The following is a 22,227-nucleotide window of genomic DNA, read 5'->3' on the forward strand; positions in this document are numbered from 1 at the left end:
TTCAATAACTATACATATACTAAGCCCATTTGTATGTTATTGCAGAGCTCACCCTGGGCATCCGGCGCATGCACGAGTCTCTGGTGGCGCTGGCGGCGCGCCTGCAGGCCGTGCACACGCAGGTGGAGGCGCAGAAGGAGCAGTACCTTAACCTTCGCAAGTACATCCTCAAGGACCCCAGCAATGTGTTCGACACGCCACACAGTGAGTCGACTGGCCTTTGATGTTTTCTCTCCTCTCCTCTCTCTTTCTCTCCTCTCTTACTTTCTCTCCTCTCTTTCTTTCTCTCCTCTCTTTCTTTCTCTCCTCTCTTTCTCTCTCTCTCTCTCACTCTCTGGGTATTCATATGATGCCCGAGTCTTCTTGAGATAATGCGGAGACGCTGGCGGCGCAGAAGGAGCAGTAACTTAACCTGCGCAAGTACATTCATCCTCAAGGACCCAACCAATGTGTTCGACACGACACAGTGAGTAGCGTGGCCGTTGATGTCTTTCTCTCCCATCTCGCGCGCGCTCTCTCTCTCTCTCTCTCTCTCTCTCGCCTCCTATCACTCTCTATCTCGCCTTCTATCACTCTCTCTTTCTCGCCTTCTATCACTCTTTCTCGCTCTCGTTCTCTCTCGCTCTCTGAGTATTCATATGATGCCCGAGTCTTCTTGAGATAATGCGAAGACGCTGGCGGCGCCTGCACACGCAGCTAAAGACGCAGGAGCAGTACCTTGATCTGCGCAAGGACATCCTCAAGGAATTTGCAATCTTCACACACGTTTGAGAATATTATGAAGTACTCTCAGGCGTGCTGGTTTCCTTGTGATGTTCGCTTCACCGTTAAAGCAATATACGAGGGGTGGCTGAAAAGTTCTGAGCCTAGGGCATTAAAAGTCTAGATAAAAATCTAAATAAAATTTATTTTTCAATATAGTCCCCATGGACTTCAATGCACTTTTGACATCTTTTATAGAGGGCTTGTATCCCTGAAAAAAAATAAGCCGCGTCTTTAGCTTGAAAATGTTCATTTACGGCCGCCTTCATCTCTTCATCATCTCCAAATCTTCGTCCCCGAAGGTCCTTTTTCAAATTTTTAAATAGAAAATAGTCGCTAGGGGCCAGATCTGGACTATAGGGAGGGTGGTTCACTTCATCGAATCCAGTTTCTCGCAAGGCTTGCCTCGCAATGCGCGCTGTGTGAACCGGCGCATTGTCTTGCAGAAACAAAATTCCTTTGCTGATTTTGCCTCTTCTTTTTTCAACAATGGCTTCGCGAACTTTTTTCAAAAGCCCTGCATAATACTCTGCATTCATCGTAGTTTTTTTTTGGAGGTAATCTATGAGTAAAACTCCTTCGCAATCCCAAAAAATGGTGGCCATGAGTTTGGAAGCCGATTTTTCCACCTTGAACTTCTTCGGCGGCTTTTCCCCCTTCTCTATCCATTGCATTGACTCTTGTTTCGACTCCGGGTCGTATTGTCGGATCCACGTTTCATCAACGGTGACAATACGAGTGCAAATTTCCTCCAAATTGTCCTTGCACAGGTCTATAAATTCTTCGGAAGTTTCAACTCGTCGCTGCTTGTCCAGTGGCGTGAGCATTTTAGGCACCCAACGCGCACTGACTTTATTCATATGCAAATGATTATGCATAATGTCTCCAACTCGTTCCTTACTGATGCTCAGCTCTTCTGCTATCTGCCACAATTTTACTCGCCGATCGTCCAGTACAATTTTTTTTACTTTTTCGATGTTTTCATCAGTGACTGCGGTGTTCGGCCGGCCCGAGCGGGGGTCGTCTTCCAGAGTCTCTCGGCCTTGTTGGAATAGGCGTGTCCATCGTTTAACCGTGGCTGACGACGGTCCAGATTCTCCGTATACACTAGACATTTCTTCAAAAATTTCTTTTGCTGTTTTCCCCTTTTTTACGAGGAATTTTATGACGGCGCGATGTTCCAATTTCGTTAACTGCAGCGATGACTCAGACATGTTGATGTTCACGGTTCAATTACTCAAAGCTTAATGAAGCTAATGACATGAAACTTTTCTTATATAGTGGGTAGATGTCGCTCAACTAGTGACCCGCCGGATGAGTAATTAGCACGAATGCAAGTGCCTTAGGCTCAGAACTTTTCAGCCACCCCTCGTACATTACGCCGAAACGTCACAAGGTTGGAAAATAAGAAAATTAGTCTGTTATAAATATCAATATTAATAAACATGTTTGTTACAGCGACTACAAGCCTGGACCAAATACTACGAGACGCGGAAGGTACGAGGAAAAATACCAAATCGGGAAACATCACCGACATAGGAGTAAGCAGTGCAGTACTCTCCGACCCAAGAGCTGCGTTAGGTAATTATTTTTTTACTAGATGATGCCCGCGACTTCGTCCGTGTGGATTTAGGTTCTCTTAAAATCCCGTGTGAACTTTCCGATTTTCCGAGATAAAAAGTTGCCTATGTCAATTTCCGGGATGCAAGCTACCTCTGAACCAAATTTCATATAAATCGGCTGAACTTTCATTTTCCAGGATAAAAAGTAGCCTATGTCCGTCCCCGGGATGTAAGCTAACTCTGTACCAAATTTCATTAATCAGTTAAACTGTTGGGCTGTGAAAAGCTAGCGACAGACACACTTTCGCATTAGTTTAGCATTAGTAGTTTCGCATTAGCGCAGTATAATTTTTGCAAGATAGGCTTGCGCCTAAAAGATGCCTATTCACTCTTGACTTTAAGGTTTTTAGGTTATACGTGGCAGGAAACACGGTAAGACTTTATTTTAAGAGTGCACTCCATGGCCGCTCCAAGTCGAGTCGAGTCTGCGTGTTCCGATCAGCATTTAGATGGGTGATGTTTTAACAACGTAAATCAACGTTATTATTTTGAAAACAGCAATATTTTTAAACAAACATTTGAAAAGTTTACTTTTAACCATGTGTTCCGTGGATTTATCAATGAACTGGTTGATATCAATATCGCAAGGATATCAGTCCAGTCCTCAGCATCGGCACAACGTTAAGTGACGGTTACTTCCTGATCTGAACTATATCTACGCAACACCTTGCCAGGACAACAGTAGAATCAGTCCAAGTGTGCAAATTCTCTTTTGTGACCTTCATCACCTGTTAAAGGCCCAGTACACAATGACGTATGCTGGCCCACTTCAGGCAATCGCCATTGTGCACAAAGGGTCATTACCCTTACAGAGTGACGAATTGTCAATCGTGGCGCGCAATCGGGATGTTGTCGGGTTTTTGGGCACACTTCAAAGGAATCGTGGCGTAGCATGGCCTGTGGTGTTCACACAATCGCCCATTGTTTAATTCGCCACCGACCGCTGATCGGGATAGTGCACTTTGTTGTAGAGCTTGTCTATTTTGAAATGACGCGCCCCACCACCGCAATTTACACATCTAAGTCAACAAAATTATGTACCTAATTTGTAACTACCTATTTGAATTTTTGATCGCCCAAAATGTCGTTATCCTGAATCATACATCATCCCTGATGAACATAGACGATAGAAGAGCCTCGTCTGAACATATGTTGTAATGTAGACAGGGCCATAGCAAGTGCTTCGCCAGGCAGCCAAGCGCCATCGTGTGAACACCAAGTGATTATGGCCTACAGTTTTTTTTTTTTTTTTTTTTAATAAAATATTAGCCATGTTAAAATGACTAATATTCCCTTTTCCTCTCCAACTAAGCGTCAGGCTTGTGCTAGGAGTAGGTACGACAATAGTGCAACGGGCGGGGTTTGAACCGTCGACCTGTCGGTTTTCAGTCCACTCCTTTACCGGTTGAGCTATTGAGGCTCTATCTTCTATCTATCTTGAGTTGTGCATCGCAAAGCATGGCCCATCACAGGCCATTGTGTACTGGGGCCTTAAGACTTCATGTAATAAGTTGGCTGCGAGGACTGCTTCGCATAACGCCAACCTGGGTATTGATGATTCCTTGTCAATTGCTGCAACTTTTGTTGTAGCTGTCACCGAACTCAATTTAGTGTCGTTATTTTTTGTTTTCAACTCGAATATACACCGCGGCTGCACAAGAGCTTGAGACGCAATTCTGTTTTGCAGCCTCGTTCGCTGTTCAACCATTTTGGTTTTAAAATGTCTTAAGAGCACCGTTCACGGTAGCGACAACTCTTTGGTCAGTGGCGTGCACAGTTTTTAAAGCCAGAGTAAGCATTAAGAGCGTTGACGCATGGGGCTGGTTTGCAAGTTTAGGTATTTACCCGAGGTTCTTTGTTTGTTTCCGTGAACGGACGTACCGAGTGCAGTTTAGTTTATAACAAACCGTTTTGATCCTAGACGATTTTCAAACGGATTATTTTTTCAATATTTTTAAGTATGTGGTGTTGGTTTGTCGTTTTTTTAAAACAGTGTATTGTCTTTATAGATTAAGTACGAGTGAATAAAACTTATAATTGTAGTCAGTACTTAATACTAATCTTTTATATACTTGTGTAAGTATAAGAGAGTCAAGAAATTATACAAAATTCAACTTTCCTTATACATATTTACGAAAATATGGTTCCCTTATCATGCATAGTATAAATAGTTAGAGTAAGTTCTCTAAATATGGACTACCTTATGGGTTTATTTAAATAAATCACAAGATATTGAAACTAAATCAGTCTTTTTAATTTCAATCAGTCAAGAAACTATTATATAATTATAATATATACTTGAAATGAAATGTCCTAAAGAAAAAAAAATTCTAACAATCTTATGTTTTTTATAAAATATTACAAACTTACAAATTTTAAAATAGTTAGCTCAATATGGACTAGTAGGTTTTTAATACGGACCTAGGGTGTCTAATATGGAGCATACTATAATTATGGTAGAGAATATAATCTATACTAATAAATAAAATTGGAGTGTCTGTCTGTAATTTCGAAATAACTACCTTATATTAAGCTCATATGGTTATTTGAACGATACCATAACTGAATCACACGTTTTTAAAATTTTTGTCTGTCTGTCTGTCTGTCTGTCTGTCTGTCTGTCTGTCTGTCTGTCTGTCTGTCTGTTTGAAAAGGCTAATCTTTGGAACGGCTGAACCGATTTTGACGGGACTTTCACAGGCAAGTAGAGGATTGACCAGGGCGTAAAATAGGCTACTTTTTTAACCGACTTTCAAAAAGGGAGTTGTGTTTTTCTACCTATGTACACCGAAATCTCCGAGATTTCTGAACCGATTTGCGTCATTTCTATTTTAATCGATAGAGGAACTTTGCGACATTGTTTCATAAAAAATTTGGAGTCCAACTCCTCAATCCTGATGCTGCAGGGGATCTGACCAATCCACGCGGGCGAAGCTGCGGGCATCAGCTAGTAATAAATAAAATAGGAGCTGGCAAACAAAACGGTGTAACTTCACTTGTGATCAAAATGCTTTTTAATCCGGTCATTTTTCGCTCACTAAATACCAATCTGAACTCATTTCCAAGCAAAACGGCACGACTAGGTACAGTAAATTATCATGAGCTTACATTGACTTGCTTGTTCGTCCTGTAAAATTTTATTTTGTGCCACCACACCGTTTTGTTCGCCAACTCCTTAATTATTACATATCTTTTGTTGACAATAATTATAAAAATTAATCATAGTAAAATCAATCTGATATAGTTATAGTAAAGATGATCTTAAAAACTCAATATCATGTAGGATGAAATCCTTATTTTTTCTTCTTTTTGCAAAATTTACACATAAAGACAACACCTTCTACACCTGCACACTCTTCGTGTGCCCATAGCTTACAAAAAGGACATTGTATCCATTGCTCTCCACGAATATCTTCAGAAAAGAGACCTGAGCAATACAAACATTTTGCATTGTCATTCTGGTATCGATCAGGGCTTTCGTCAGTATCGTCGTTCACTGAATAATTGGCATCTTCGGAACTAGAAGTAAAATCCAGTACCTTTCTAGACGTTTTTCTTTTCTTTTGAGCTTTTTCTTTCGATTGTTTTTTCTTATGTTCTAATTTTATCTTTGGTCTCTTCTTTGACTGCGCATTTTTCTCCTTTGGCTCCTTGTTAAGTTGTTTTTTCAGTCCAGATTTCTTTGTCGCTGTATTGTCTTCGACTTTTCTTCTAATTTTGTTTTTAGGCACACTATAGGTTTTGAATTCCTGTTTTCTTAAAAGCATTTTGGATATTCTTTGCAGTAAATGAATTTATAAATGCTGGATTCAAAATGGAGTGAAAATTAGAACGGTTTGAAGGAACGATAATCCCACGATTATCGTTCATGTACCTAGTCATGCTTTCTCGCCAGTAACTTTTCAATGGGTTAAATACACCGACGTCCAGAGGCTGTAATAAATGTGTGCAATGAGCAGGAAAGGTGAAAAGAAATACTTTGTTATCCTTGGCGATTTTAAGGACTTCAGTGTGCCTAGTGGGAGATTTTTAACCTATTCGATCGCGTAAAAGTTAACTGCGTTTTGTATGGAATTGAAACAGCGCCATCTTCTTGTCACTAGATGGCGCTGTTTCAATTCCATACAAAACGCAGTTAACTTTTACGCGATCGAATAGTTTAAAAATCTCCCACTAGGCACACTGGTCCAATATGCGCAGAATGTGAATCCATAAGAAGGACTACGGGACGTTCGGGCGGTATGCAATTTATAAAAAAAATTAACCATTCTAAAAATAACTTGGAATTAATGCATCCCTTGGGAGACAGTTTAACCAGGGTATTAGGAAGAGCGTCGTTTTTAAGTGACTCATTCCAACGCACGCCTTTAAATATGATCATACGTGGAATCCAAGTTCCATCTCCACAAATGCATGCTAACATCGTTTGGGTTTGGCCTCGTTCAGGCCAAAAACGAGGCCAAACCCAAACGATGTTATCGTTTGGGTTTGGCCTCGTTCAGCGTAGGTCCTTCTGTGAACATATTTTTTACCTATCCCAGTAACAATTTTCGATGGTTTTACCACATATTTCAAACCAGTTTCGTCACAATTCCAAATAAGTTGAGGCTTGTCTTTGATAGCTAGTTTAGTTAACAAATCATTTAACTTTTTATAAAAATCCTTTACCATGACTTCATTGGCCATGGAAGCTCCATAAGCTGAAAGGTTTTCAGACACTCGTAAGCATAAGTTATATCTAGCTTTAAAACTGTTCCACCACCACTTACTGGCAATGCGTTTTGCCGAAGGCAAGAAGTTTTCCCGACCCGTGGCCTCAGCAAGGTCATAGGCATATTTTCTTATTTGAAATACTGTTAATCCAAATCCCAGTTCTTGCATTTCAATAATATAGTTGTATAGTCTTAACTCTAAGTCACTTGGAAGTGCATAAGGCCTTCCCATTTTTCTTACAGCATCTTCTTCACGTTCCAGGTACCTCTTTAAGGTACTCCATGGGATTCCCGTTTCCTTGGAAGCTTTATAAATGGTCCCCCCTTCATTTTTGACTGAATTTACAGCTTCTTTCAGTTGTTGCTGGTTATATTTTCTATATTTACTGTCTTCCATCGCTGATCTGAAACAAAAATAAGTTATTTAATAGTTAAATGAATAACACAAAAAAATAATTATGTAATATAAATTATTTATCTACAATTATGATGCATATTCTTTGGTTCTCACACCAGTGTACAATTAATTTAACTCAATACAATAATTTTTTTTTCATTTAATTAGTTATTGTAGTTTGATAGTCTACAATTTAATAAAAAAAAAGTACAGTGCAAAGCCAAAGTAGGGCCTAAACAGGTGGACCTAGATTTGAAAGGAGGAAATCTTTATTGAGTATCCTTCCTGATATTATAGAGCTGTACAAAGAAACAATTTTGAGAAATTCCAGCAACCTAAATCCACATGGAAGAAGTCATGGGAATGAGCTAGTTTTTTTTTAGATAAAGCACAAGTAAATCTTTTAGTTTAATAATGTGTACTTTGATTGTTTAATTCTTAAACTAATATTTCTACTATTTTTTCTGCCAAAACTCAAATAAACAGTTTTTAGTTACCTCTTTTAAAATGACAGTCATTCTATCAGCATTTAACTGCTTCCATTGCTTTCTTATCCCAGCAAGCATAAACACTAGAACCTTACAAGCAATTTCGTCATTTCTCCAATGATTGCCATGATCCTGAAAACCTTGTATCTCATCCATTTTTGGATCATAATTTAAATGTTTCCTGAGTGACATTTCATCAAATGATAAAGTGCATTATTGTCTTCTTCTCGTTGTGCCTTGGCCATATTTTTTTAGCGATTTAAATATATGATCATTAAGTCCTGGCTTTAAAGGCACTCTATTTAGTAGTTTATTTTAACTGCTTTGACATGGCAGTGCAAACATTCTTCTTAATAATCTGTAGCAGGCTGGTGACTTTTTGTAAATTACTAGAGACATTAATTTGTCTTCTAGACTGTATCTTCTTCTTTCCGGGTTTTTTGGGACAATTTCTTAACTGGTTCTGTAGTAACACTATAAAAGAATTACTGACATTCAAATCACACAGTTTTTGCACATTTTCATCATTACAGATGGAACTTATATGTGCCTTCTTATTTTTCAAACTCTTTCTAAGTCTATTGATCTCTTTAAGCTTTTTTTGACAAATATTATACAACTTAACTTCTCTAGGAGTCATCTCGCTAAGTTTTGATACATTGATGGAGCTTAAGATTCCGCTACGTTTTTTAGTAACTGATTTTGTTGATTGTGAATCAATGTGGGGTGGCGATGTCTTTGTTGATGTATATTCCGATGATATTTTATTTATCTGAAATAAAAACCAATCATTCACATGTTAGAGGGATGTTTTTTGTTGCTTGCAATTATCAATTTTACCTTATAATTTGTATAAAAATTAATGTTTGCCTGTCTGTTTGTCACCCTGTACATTCACATAATATTGTTCATCCAATTGAGTTTTCTTGACAATGGAGTGAAGGTTTCTGACATAATATCAGCCAACCAGTTCTAGTTTGATATACAATAGGTGGAGCATACATGCATAAACGAAAGAGGCATTGCAATATATTATATCAGGCATAGTTGTATTCCCTTATGTGTAAGCTTACATATGTTACATATCTCTCAGATATATCGATATGTGGCTTAATTATAGATCTAGAATAACAAATAATAGAACAATAGGCGTAATACGTTTTAAGTCTAATTGAATAAAAATATTTTGAATTGAATTAAATTGAATTGAATTGAGTTTGTATGGAGAAGTACGTAAGAAGGGCCACTGGCTGGATAGTAGACTCCAATATTAAATGAGTTGAAAATATCAAGAAATATGTGATATTTTACTTTCATGTTGTTGTATACAGTTATTGTAAATTGTCTGAAGAACACTTAGCTCGGAACTGTTATCTCGGAACTCGGATGCGCGCTCGCGCCGGAATCGATATACCAGTCATGTTTATTGAAAATTCCGCTCAAAAATACAGCACTAAATGCTGCTTCTGCTTTCGCGAATTCGAATTACCGTTATTACTTGGGTACTGGCTTCGTTTTATCACCATTTTAGAATGATTAGAATTCGCAACCGGCTTATTAACTTTTTCGCCATTATTGTTCGAACCATAGACTGTAGACTTATTCTTGTTCTTATGTTGGTACGAACTAGCGAATGCACTCTCTCTCGGTTTCTTTTCCGTTCCCATTCTCGTTCTTTGAAACTTCCATGTCCAATAACTTAGTTTTTATGGAATCCGTCGTGATGCTTATTCCGGAATGTTCGATGGCCATTATCATTGGCGCATACTTTTCAGGTAATCCTGCCAATAAAAGAGATCCAATCCACTCATCATTGATGTTAAAACCCGTTCCACTTAACTTTTGTCCAGTTTCTACAATTTGCGTCACATATGAGGTCATAGAACTGCAATTTTCTAGACGAATAAATATGAGGTTGCGTAGTAAACTGATTCTTCTTGTGAAACCAGAATCATCAAATAACGACTTGAGCTTGTTCCACAGCTGTGAAGTTGTTTGTACATCTTTCACGTGGACTTATAATGACGGATCTATCGTTAAAATCAACTTTAGCCTTAGCTCTCTGATCATCGGTGACTTCTGTACCCGTAGCACCTGGTTCTCTCTTTATGTATTGCTGCGTTCCTTCCAGAATCAGAAAATTTTCTGCAGCAAACACCCACTCGTTGTAATTCTGACGTCCTAACAACTTCGGAACGTTCACAACGTAGTTTGCCGTCGTCATTTTTCTCGAGTCATAGATTACGTAAATATACTAACTAATATACTTTAACTACGAAATCTAACACTGACTAACTGAGAAAAACTAACAATTTTAAAGAAACTAGGCCCTTAGCTGGGCAACATAACCTATTATTAAAACGAAACACGTTTGCTCAGTGGAAGTCGACTGACAAGAAGGAATGAGTTTATTGAAGGAACCAAACCATAGATAATCAGCACATAGACAATGTATTTATAATAACGTTCTGTAATTCTAATTTTGATAGCAATTACAACATTTAGAAGATATTTAATAAAATCTATGCATCTAAACAATACAGTGACTGATAGACAACGTCCAGCCTAAACCAGTGGACCTAAAGGTTTGAAATCTGAGCGGAATTAGCGTAGAGATGCACTAAGAAAAGATTTTGAGAAATTCCAACAGAATCTTTGAAAACCGCGTGCATTACACGGATATTGTCGCGAGAATATTTTCTTTATCTGCTAGTTATACTGGTATATTTTGGAACATTCAGCTAAGGCAATTATAAAATAAACACAAAAACTAGGTAATTAAAAATTGTCGTTGCAACAACGACAATTGACAACTAAAATGGCGAGTTTTGTTATTGTTGCGTTCCGATCTACACCTAATAGGCGAGTTTTGAAATTGCATTCTCAAACAGGCAAGTTTTGTTTCTGTATCAGAGAGGCAATAGGCTAGTTTGGCTACAGTACTCATTTTTGAACGCTATTTCTAAGGGTATAGACGAGTTTTACAACCTTATGCTTAAATTAGCCAAATCAGTGCTGCCAACTGTTTCTTTTCACATTTAAATCTCACTTTTTCTTGTTTTGTAAACTGGCGAGTTTTGCAACTGGACGCCTCAACTGTCTTGATAATAGTTTCAATTTTATCGTCCTTATCTTCAACCTCTTTAGGATTGTCACTTGGCACAGACTCTTTTTGTCCCTCATCCAGATATATAGGAACAACTGTTCTTCTTCGTTACTATATCGTTATCACCAGGAAAAGTATTCTCTAAAAATTTAACATCTCTATATGTATACATGAACGGTACTCGTCTTTGGATCCTTCAACCGATAACCCTTAGTGTTATTTTTTTTTATCAAACTACCTCTAACATAATCAGAGACTACGGCTTCCTATTTTTGACTACTCTTGCATACATGTTCTCGCTTGCATTCTTCTCGTACTTTTATTCTTCATACTTAACCTTTCTTTCGTTCGTCGTCTTTCATGCGATGGGTTTTTCTTCTTGTTTTTTCGGGGGTGTTTTCTTTTATGTTTTTATTTAACGAAACTGATTCAATTCTTATATCTATTTACATATGCTATTTTATGTGCTAGATTAATAACTAATAATTAATAATAACTAACAATAAATTATTGCTACTTATTATCTAAAACTTATTTTCTATGCTGTTTAAAGAATATAATATAATTATATCTATACAGCATTCTTATTTACTATTTCTCTTGTTTACTTTTGTACATATGTTTTTGCAATATTTTTGGACAATATCTCTTTTTTTAGTGTCGCATATAATTTCAGCAATGTTTCGTGTTGACAGGTTGATTTTGATTTCTTGTTCTAATTTCATGCGTTCGTACATATGGACTGGACATTCGATCAGAAGATGGAGAACAGACTCGGACACCCCGGGGTCGCAGACGCAAGACGGACTCTCCTTGCACTTGAAGCGATGCAAGTACTCGGAGAATCCGCCGTGCCCCGTCAACACCTGGGTGACGAGTCTGTCTACTTCCATTTTGCCTATAATTTTGTAGGCCGCCACCGCATCGGGAAAAAATATCCTGGTGACGCCGGCCGTTTCACTGGTTCGGTACCGGTCGTTCCATTCTTTTTTGGTTCCTTTATAGTCCCCTCTTTAGTTTCCTTTGATAGCCCTGTTTTGGGGCTAATCAACACAGAAAACCGCGTCGCGCTACGATCAGTGGTTCCCGAGATAACCCTGTTTAAAAAAATTCAAAATGGCCGCCAATATGGCCGCCACTTTCAACGAAAACCCCAACTTCGTCACTATTTGATCGAAACTGCCCGAGTTTGGGCTCGTTGGATGGGTCTTGAAGAGACCTATCCAACTGTGTTAATAGACTAATTTAAAAATCAACCCCCGATTTTTGGGGGTTGAAAAACCGCTTTTTTTTTTAAGTAAATACAACTTTAAATTACTTTCAATGATGCTAAATTTTTGAAACAATTTTATATGGTTATATAACTATCACTGTACAGTCTGCTTGGTCAATACAATTAAAACTAATAAAAAGTCTAGTGTCCACCGTTTTCAGGTCACGCCTAAATTTAATACCACGTGATAACCTCAAAATTATTTAAAAAATCATATCAAATAAACTACTGGGCCGAAAATTATGGAATTTAGTATGAAAATAGGGCCAATTAAATTCTATAAACCTAAATAAAAATAACGGGGGGTTATCGATTTAAATTTTTAAATACAAAATTTTGAAAATTTAAAGAATTTTAAAATTGCAGTAACTCAGCAAGTCCTTGTCCAATCTTCAATATCGAGATATCTTCGTGTGTGGCTTGATCTTTTCTTTCGATTGGAGCCGCTTGCAGCGCCCCCTGGTGGCCAGAAGGCGGAGCACGTGGCCACGTGGTTTTCGGTTTTTCTCAATTTTCTCCGTGCTCATGCACGGAAAAATTCCAGATGAAAGGTAAACATGCGGAGCTTGGTGAGGCACGTCGGCAGAATTTGTGAAAAATGTAGGTTATCGATCTTGTTTAGGCAGCGCACGCCGCCAAAGTTCGAAAGTTGTTGAACTTTGGGGTTTTTTGGGCACTGCCCGTCCAATTTTTTTACCTATTTCTTTTCACTTTTCACCAGATTGTAGGCCTACACAAGACGCAACTTTTGACGTATATAGCATATAGCACTTCTAATTCTGATTAAAAAAGACCACTTTTTTGATTTTTTGAAGATTTAAACTTCGCGGAGCGGGCGTTAAAACACTTAGAACGCGCGCGATTCCGGCTGTGGGCAACGGCGGCACTCCCCTTAGTGTTATTAGGATATCCAACAAAAATCATTGGTACTGTTTTGCTGTCCAATTTTTGTCTCTCTTGTTTCGGTTTCAATCCGTAAGCTAAACAACCAAACACCTTAACATGACAGATCAACTTTCTTTCCTGTCCATAACTCTTCCGGAACACTATCTTTTACAGCCTTAGTAGGACTTCTATTTTTTAAATATCGTCGCTTTGGTAGTGAAAAGAGTCAACCCACACATAACAAGTTCCAAAATAATGAGCAATTAAGTGGCAAGGTTTAACAAAAAATAATAATTAGTCCATATCTTCCAAACCGTAAGTTAGATTTTAATAAGAATGGCATCGGTTTTGCTTAACATGATTCTTGTATTTTCAGTACATAAATCGTTTTTGTTATTAAACTAGTTTTTCTGTTAATTGTTATTTTGCACTTGGCTCTTTTCACCATTTAGATATTTTGAAAATAATCTACTAACAGGGAGGTAAAAAGATACAAGTGTCATAGATCTATTTATATATACAAATAGTTGATAGGTTCAGGGTTGGTTGGTAGTAATTGGTAGACATAAAAAAAGATTAATAGCTTTATTTTTTAAATATTTTTGTATCAGAAATAATACACTATTGTTAAAAATCTGCAATAAAGAAATTCAATCATCTTCTGTAACATCAATATCATCACCTGAAGCAATAAGGTTCATGTAATATTCGTGGTTCGTAAGATTTAAATGTGTACTGATGGAGGAGGCCTATACCCACGAAAGGGTAACCCAATAAAGGAAAACTGAGGATGTTAAGTTAAGCATAGTATTGTATTATCATACTTATATAAAACATAGTTAAAATTATAAATGTTAGCTATAATAAAAGTTACAGCAAAATGTTATTGTAAAATAATAAAATATCGAATATTATATAGAATATATATATATCTAAAGCATTCTTAGCTACTATATTTCTTTGTAAAGGCGAACATAGATTATGATTCTAAAAAAAAGAAAAAGGTACGTTTAAGCCTACTAATCACAAAACTACTTATTACAAAAGGGGCATTTCACGTCAAGCGGACAGCCAAAAAAAAGTGAGGTCGTGGATTTTGTTTATACTCTGGTCAGTTATACTTCTAGTAGAGGTGGATATATACACACAATGTTTTTTTCGTATGATGCTTTATTGCTGAGTTATGAGCTTTTAAAAATTTACTAAGAATGAAGTCCGTTATTTTTGGATGCTTATTATTTGTGACAATTCATTTGTAAAAAAAAGTAAAAAGCATTGTTTATTATAGTTAAAAAGTTGAAATTTTTATTTTTTTTATCGAATTCTAAATTTAAATTTTTTAACGTATAGTAAACCGGAAGTGAACATTTCAAATCGATATTTGAGTAACTTGGCCAGAATAAAAATATTTTTTTTTTACCGTGAATTAAAGCTTACATGTACTTATTTTTCACCAAAAAAAATTGTAACGTGGAGTCTAATAGCTTAGGACTTGGAGTGGTTTTATTAATTGAGATTGAAACAGTATTAATTAAAATGGAGTGTTTTATTTTGTAACTAGCTGATGCCCGCGACTTCGTCCGCGTGGATTTAGATTTTTAAAAATCCCGTGGGAACTCTGACTTGCCATGATAAAAAGTAGCCTATGTTACTCTGCGTCCTTTCAAGTATCTTTATGCTAAAAATCAAGTTGATTGGTTGCTTAGTCAGGGCGAACAAATCTTGTGGGAACTTTTGATTTCCCAGGACAAAAGTGATCTATCCGTAATAGCCCATCCCCGGGATACAACGTGTTTCTCTACCACGTAAAAACATTTAAACGGATGATCCTTTAAAAATCCCGAGGGATCACCAGGATTTAGGAATGCAATTCCTTACAGCATCAGGGTTGAGGAATTGGGTCCTCGAGGTCAAAGCCAAAGTGTTTACCTGTTATAGATACCTTCCATATCAATTTATAACCGACAGTTTCCAAATCCTACCAGCTTTAGTGATGGGGCCCCTGCAGCATCTGGATTGAGGAGTTGAAATCCAAATTTTTTATGGAACAATGTCGCAAAGTTCCTTTATCGATTAAAAAAAATTACGCAAATCGGTTCAGAAATCTCGGAGATATCAATGTACATAGGTAGAAAAACACAACTCCTCCATTGTTGAAAGTCGGTTAAAAAGTAGCCTATGTTACTCCCTGGCCAATCCTCTACTTGTCTGTGAAAATCCCGTCAGAATGGGTTCAGCCGTTCCGAAGATTAGCCCGTTCAGACAGACAAAAATTTTAAAAACGTGTGATTCAGTTATGGTATCGTTTAAATAACCATATGAGCTTAATATGTGGTAGTTATTTCGAAATTACAGACAGACACTCCAATTTTATTTATTAGTATAGATTACATTTTATTTAAAAAATCTTTTATTTTTGTATATTTCATGTTAGAATGAATGAATAAATTATTCATAGCGTAGTATTTTAGCATGTTAGTGCATAAACCCGACTGCTTAGAAAGTGCTCATAGTTATATCTATGTATTCTATATGCTCTAAGTCATAAACTATTAGACTCCACGTTACAATTTTTTTTGGTGAAAAATAAGTACATGTAAGCTTTAATTCACGGTAAAAAAAAAATATTTTTATTCTGGCCAAGTTACTCAAATATCGATTTGAAATGTTCACTTCCGGTTTACTATACGTTAAAAAATTTAAATTTAGAATTCGATACAAAAAATAAAAATTTCAACTTTTTAACTATAATAAACAATGCTTTCTAATTTTTTTTACAAATGAATTGTTACAAATAATAAGCATCCAAAAATAACGGACTTCATTCTTAGTAAATTTTTAAAAGCTCATAACTCAGCAATAATGCATCATAGGAAAAAAACATTGTGTGTATATATCCACGTCTACTAGAAGTATAACTGACCAGAGTATAAACAAAATCCACGACCTCACTTTTTTTTGGCTGTCCGCTTGACGTGAAATGCCCCAAAAGTGGTATTAAAATATGATCGTAACTTGACAACAATGTACCTAATAAGTTAAGAATTATAATTAAAAACAGCATAGCTGAATAAAGAATAAATTAGCTTTTTCACTATTTTTGGTTTTAACTGTATAATTTATTGTATTTAAAAAGAAAGTAGTAATTTATTGTTTATTTTATGAATCAATAGTTTCATATACTATGCCAAACAGCTAATGATAAAATACCTAATAAGTTAAGAATTATAATTAAAAACAGCATAGCTGAATAAAGAATAACTTAGCTTTTTCACTATTTTTGATTTTAACTGTATAATTTATTGTATTTAAAAAGAAAGTAGTAATTTATTGTTTATTTTATGTATAAATAGTTTCATATACTATGCCAAACAGCTGATGATAAAATACTATCACGATTTGAACTTGATTAACAAAACACTTAACTATGTAGGTATTATTTTTTGCCAGTATGTATGGTAGCAGAATTCAATGAACTGGACTAATAAAGCATATCTACATATTGTAATAAAATAAAATAATCTTATTATATTATTAATCTTAAAATTGTATTATATTATTAATCTTATTGGGAAATAAAGGCTTATTATTATTATTATTATTATTATTATTAATATTCGTGGTAAGAGGTAGGGATTGTACCTTTTTTACAAAGATCTTGTAAGTCTTTTAGTTTTTTGGCATCTATTTTTAAGCCACACGTATACAGATTAGCTACCTCAGAGGCTAGTATTTCTTCATTATTTCGAGTTGATTTGAGGCGAATAAATAGTCGTTCAAATTCAATTTGGCTTAACTGAGTTTTGTAATAAATATGCATGGGCTCTTCACGTCTATATTGCAGCCATTTAACAAGAAGCCATTTCATGATTCCATTATCTCCTTTATTTTTATTTGTTATTAATTTTTGGCTGTATGACTTAAAATCAAGAAATTGACTAAATTCCATCTCCTTTACGACGTATGAAGGTCGAGTGGTCTTCGCCGTTCTTGCTACAGTATACCATCCATCTGGGACAAAAATGTTAATCTTTCTACCCCTTGATTCAATGGCAGAGTGAACACTGTCACATTCCATTTCGGAATGTCCAGATTCCATGAACTTTTGGTTTATAATCTTCAGATTTGGAAATGAACAAAGTGCTCTAATGAACATGGCAGAAATGATATGGTTTCTGTTTTGTCCTGAAGCAGTATCAGAGTAAAATGTTACTTCTGTCACCTCTGGTGGTAGTTCAGAAAGAAGATTCCAAATACATGTGGCTATCTCAGATGCTCCTTTTGTACCGTTGGTTTCATGCCACATGTAGTTAATTGCAGTGCCTTTAGCAAGATCATATATGGTAAAGTTATAAGTTTTCAATTTTCTCTTATAATACAGTTGACCAATCTCTAATTGCGGGGTAAGTAAAATTTTTTCTAAATCCATAGTGTAAGCACGAAACGTTGGATCAGTCTTAGCTCTTGCCTTGTCTTCTCTTTTTTGTTCTCTAGCTTCTGTTTTTCTGATTAAATGTAAGTCATAGTTACTTTGTTCCTGGAGTTTCTCTTCTGGTGATTTGTTTTTAAATTGGGCGCAGTAATCACATTGGTCTTTTTTTGGCCTATGAAAGCCATAATTGAACTCAGTAGTAAAAATATGTTTATAATAATAAGATGATACAGGTAATGCTCCGTTCTCTTCACAATACTTGATGTAGTCTTGATACAAGCGATTTTCAGTCAGGCCAGATGGTAGATATTTTCGCATAGAAGAACTTCGGCAGTAGTGAGAGTCTACTACAGGTAAGGACTTGATGTGATCACGGATTATATCCTTACGTTCTTCAGAAATTTTATTTGGTGCAGGGTTCAATCCACGTTTGTCATGCTCAGTAACACCACTATCCATTTTCTTTTTGAGAGCAGTTTCAACTTTTTTAGCTGATATGTCTAAAGTACCAAGAAAAAACATCTTGCATACTTGATGAGCTTTGTTATTTAATGTCAAAAAGTAAACATGAGTATAATTTCTCTTATCGGGAACATCAACTGCCATTGAACTAGAGTCTTTTGACTTGTATCTTCTTTTTGGTAGCTCTTTACGAACTGAGCTGTTTATAAAAGCCCATTTGGCTCTATCTTCTTTTAAAGTCAAAAAGTCTGCAAATATTTTCTGTCTATCATTCAAAGTAAATGTATCATTGCATTTATAATGGCACTTACAGAGTACTTCTTTAACTGCTTTTGCTCTCACTTTTTTACCTGACTGAGAAGTATGTTCTTTACCTTCAAGTCTCAGTATTTTATTTCTGTTTCTCTTCCATGTTTGAGGTTCACATTTCCTTTTTCGTGTCAGGGTATTATTTTCTTGGCTGTTTATGTTTTCCACTGTTTCACTATTACTATTTTCAACCTCTTGAAGATCTTGGCTACTATTTCTTAAATTCTCTTGTTCTCTTTGTACTATTTCAGGTTCACTATCACTGTAATGTGAAGTTTCTGATTCTGGTATATAACATGGATCATTTTCTGAACAATCTGATTGAGCGAAAGGGTCAGAATCTGATAATACTTGTTCAGCATCTACAAAAGAGTAAGCTGGAGTATTATTACGTCTGTTTGAGCTTTTTGTTTCTGGATCAACTGAATCTACATCAATCTGCTGTGCAGCTAGAACAAAACAAAAAATAAAATTATTAATGAAGTATTTATTAACGGAATAACATACATGCATATTATATAAACTCATGACTGTAATCCCTTGTCATTGGTACAACAACTAGCTCAATGTTTAAGAATGAAGTTATAGCAATGCAATAAGCATTAAATTATTAGGATGGAATGGCATGTCAAGTGGAGATAAGTAGCTATCTTTTTGCCCACAAGGACACTACATAAGAAATCTTTATTCCCTTAGTCACCTTAAATAATACTCACAAGAAGATTTGGGGTGGTCTAAAATAAGCTGGAACCACACCAGTATTTCCAAAATTTATTTATTATACTTAAATAATAATAACTTAATAATCACTCAAAGAGAGTAATAATCTCACCAGTAGTAATTACATTCAGATCCATGACAGGGGTTTCACCGTCAAGTTCTTGGCACTGACTAAGTTTCAGGCACAAAGAGTCATGTGTGGCTTCTTGATCACATACTTGAACATGGTCACTTGACTTCTTTGTATCAGGACATTCATAAGAAGCTGCTTCGCTTACTAAAAACAGAAAAACAATCAGTTACCTGTTTAAATTTAAAACTGAACTAAGTATGTAACTACATATATATTTATTTATTTGATGGCATGAAGATACTAGCAGGAACAAGGTGGACGCAGTGAAAATATTATTCTTGAATTATTTGTGGTTTACCTCGAAATTATAAAACTGAGATTCTGATTTTAGAGAATGGTATGTTTTGAAAAAAAAAAAGGATGTAAGTAGCTACTAAAAGAAAGGCATAATAACAATTATAAGTTCTAATTACGTAAAGGTCTACGTATCTCACCAGTTGTGATTACATCCAGATCCATGTAGACAGGGGTTTCAATGTAATGTTCTTGGTACTGATCGAGCTGCAGGCACAAATAATTTAAGTCATGCTTGCCGTCTTGATTACATACTTGATCACGATCACTCGAGTTCTTGGAATTGTTTACCATGTTCAATATTAACTTTGAGCGATAATTATTATAGTTGGACATTTTGTAGAGAATTTTGTATTCTACAATATTGATAATAAATACAAATAGCAAAAATCCATAGGAAATGAGATATTTACAAAAAAAGCGCAAAAAATCGATTTTTGTGAACTTTGACCTTGAAATTTAATAGTTGCGTACACCCTACCATATGTAGGTTTTGAGACAACTTTTAGGGTGTCAATATACAAATATTTACAGACTTACAGCTGGGTATCTCGAATTCCGAGATTTTTACCTAATTAAAGCTTAAATGACTGGTCTATATTGTGGTTTTAGCACTTGAAATCTTAATTTTTTTTGTGTGTAAGCGCGGCCTTAAATAAGATGTTGTATTTGGCTTTACCAGAAGGCACAAGTTACCATAGACTTACAATTTTGTTCGCTATGCAAGTTACTATATATAAAAAAATGAGGATCGTTTAGTAAAACACTAAATAAAAGACATTTCATTCATTTCAGATCATTTTATTTAAATTTATTTATTTCAAAGATAATTGAGCTATTAATTTTATGAGTAAATATTATGAACTATTAACCAAACAAAATTCTAAATTAAAAATTCTATATCTTCTGCCCAATACTTCTTATTTACAATGTTAGGAATTCCATTCATCAATCCATCCATCCGTTTCCATCCATAGGTTTCTCAGGACTGCTTTTGTCAGTCAGTGGTGAGCGGCGCATGCGGGCGCGCAACGCTCAAAGAGAATATAGTCACTACGTTGTAAGAGACGGCACTTCTATCATTATTCCTGAGCTCACGCTCACATAGATAAAATGTGGAAATCAATACCAACCTCACGAAGTGACCTAGTACTGCCAACCCAACCACTTTATGACAGCTTTAGAGAGGTGCAGCAAATGTATCGATATCGATATAATAGTGGTGTGCTTTCGTTGTGAAAAAAATTGGTCCTGCCTATATTTTTCATTATTTTAAAGTATGGATTTATAGAAATAAAAGAACACCTTGAATTTACTTATCTTTATTTAGCTGTTGTGCTTTTTTGATTTTATCTGCTACATTGTGATGTAACAAACAACCGATATAACAAAATCTGAATTAATAATTTTACATGATCTTCTAATAAAGAGTTTGCTTATTAAACTCAATAAATATTCTGTTACGTTAATATAATGAACTTCACGTTTAAACCATGTCATATTACAGCGTGTAGTTAGTTGTAAGATAGAATATTGGCAAATGTGTCGTCAGTATAGAACAACAACAAAATCTTCATATACCTTTTTTTTGCTTCGTTTACTAGATCACACAATTATCTTTTTTGGATAGGTTAGTGAAATTTTACCCTGCCACCATTCCTTCAATGAGGTATATTTATAAAAAGGATTCTCTATATCTGGATTTACCTCTAACAAAAAAAAAATTACAACATTCACAGGTGAATTAAGTTAAGACTGCAGCTAAGTCCCCACTAACATATACAAGTGGATGCTCTTCAAAGCTACAGAGTGAACTTTCAAAATATTCCATTTCTGAATCTTCAGGCAAAGACAGTACAGGGTAACAAATGTTATTATCATTCCCTGAATCTACATGTTGTGGTACAGAATTTGGCTCTAAGGCAGACTCTGATTTCTGTGTTAATTAATTATAAGTCGAAATAACCGCCACTTACAAGTAGATATGAGCGCCGATGGCCAATTCCACGGCGGCGGCGTGTTCTGAAAATTTTCACGGCGGCGGCGGCGTCGCGGCGGCGTGGTCGTGGGCCTTAAAGTTTTTATCAGGGATCGATTTTTTTAAATATAATATTAAATAAAACCATATTGTAGGTTTAAAAAAAAGCGTTATAATCTTCTTATATAGGAACGTGGTACAAAAACAATGTAGGTAATCGTTAATTCTTACATTTTACACTTTCTTAACAACAACAAATCAAAATCAAATCAAGTTTTCTTTTCGTAAATAGTTGAAATTCTTTACCTGCATTAAATTATTAACTACTTCTATAAGCAGTTACAATTCTCCATCATAACATAACGTTAATTTAAATCGGAGCGCTTAGCTTGAATCTGTCTTAAATTTAAAAATGTACTTATAAAAACAAAATAAAGTTGAAAAACACAGTATAACCGAGCAACAATCTCTATCATAACATAAATCTTAATCGAAGCACTTAGTTTGAATCTGTCAATGTTAAAAAATATGTAAATTACTAAAATATATCAAAAACAAAAAAATATGCATTATAATCACAAACACAAAGAACAACTAGTTTTTTCTTCGATAACGTTGAAAAACATATAAGTTAAACTAATAAGTAAGTACTTT

At 35.5% G+C, this 22,227-nt stretch overlaps 3 protein-coding genes across 3 annotated transcripts in view; 1 reads left to right on the forward strand and 2 right to left on the reverse strand.

The window, feature by feature from the left end:
- The window catches only part of LOC123876161 (myb/SANT-like DNA-binding domain-containing protein 3), a 268,506-nt gene that overhangs the window by 216,394 nt on the left and 29,885 nt on the right, over positions 1-22,227 (reverse strand). The window lies entirely within an intron of this gene.
- LOC123876150 (nuclear pore complex protein Nup58) overlaps positions 1-22,227 on the forward strand; it is a 34,993-nt gene that overhangs the window by 7,838 nt on the left and 4,928 nt on the right. The window contains exons 10-11 of the mRNA XM_045922309.1: positions 46-204; positions 2,221-2,343. Coding sequence (XP_045778265.1) covers positions 46-204; positions 2,221-2,343 — 282 coding nt within the window. The remainder of the gene's footprint in view (positions 1-45; positions 205-2,220; positions 2,344-22,227) is intronic.
- LOC123876165 lies at positions 19,119-19,929 on the reverse strand. The gene is made up of 2 exons (XM_045922330.1): positions 19,736-19,929; positions 19,119-19,445 (listed from the first exon to the last, which is right to left on the reverse strand). The coding sequence occupies exons 1-2, from the start codon at positions 19,887-19,889 to the stop codon at positions 19,255-19,257; spliced, it is 345 nt and encodes a 114-aa protein (XP_045778286.1). The 5' UTR covers positions 19,890-19,929; the 3' UTR covers positions 19,119-19,254.

The sequence above is a fragment of the Maniola jurtina genome, chromosome 21 (assembly GCF_905333055.1).
Source record: "Maniola jurtina chromosome 21, ilManJurt1.1, whole genome shotgun sequence".
Classification (NCBI taxonomy): domain Eukaryota; kingdom Metazoa; phylum Arthropoda; class Insecta; order Lepidoptera; family Nymphalidae; genus Maniola; species Maniola jurtina.

Coding starts and splice junctions, on each gene's coding strand:
- LOC123876165 (XM_045922330.1), bottom strand. CDS start 19,889: ATGGTAAACAATTCCAAGAACTCGAGTGATCGTGATCAAGTATGTAAT. Junction 19,446..19,735: donor TCTGGATGTAATCACAACTG/GTGAGATACGTA, acceptor TTCTGTTTTTAG/TAAGCGAAGCAGCTTCTTAT.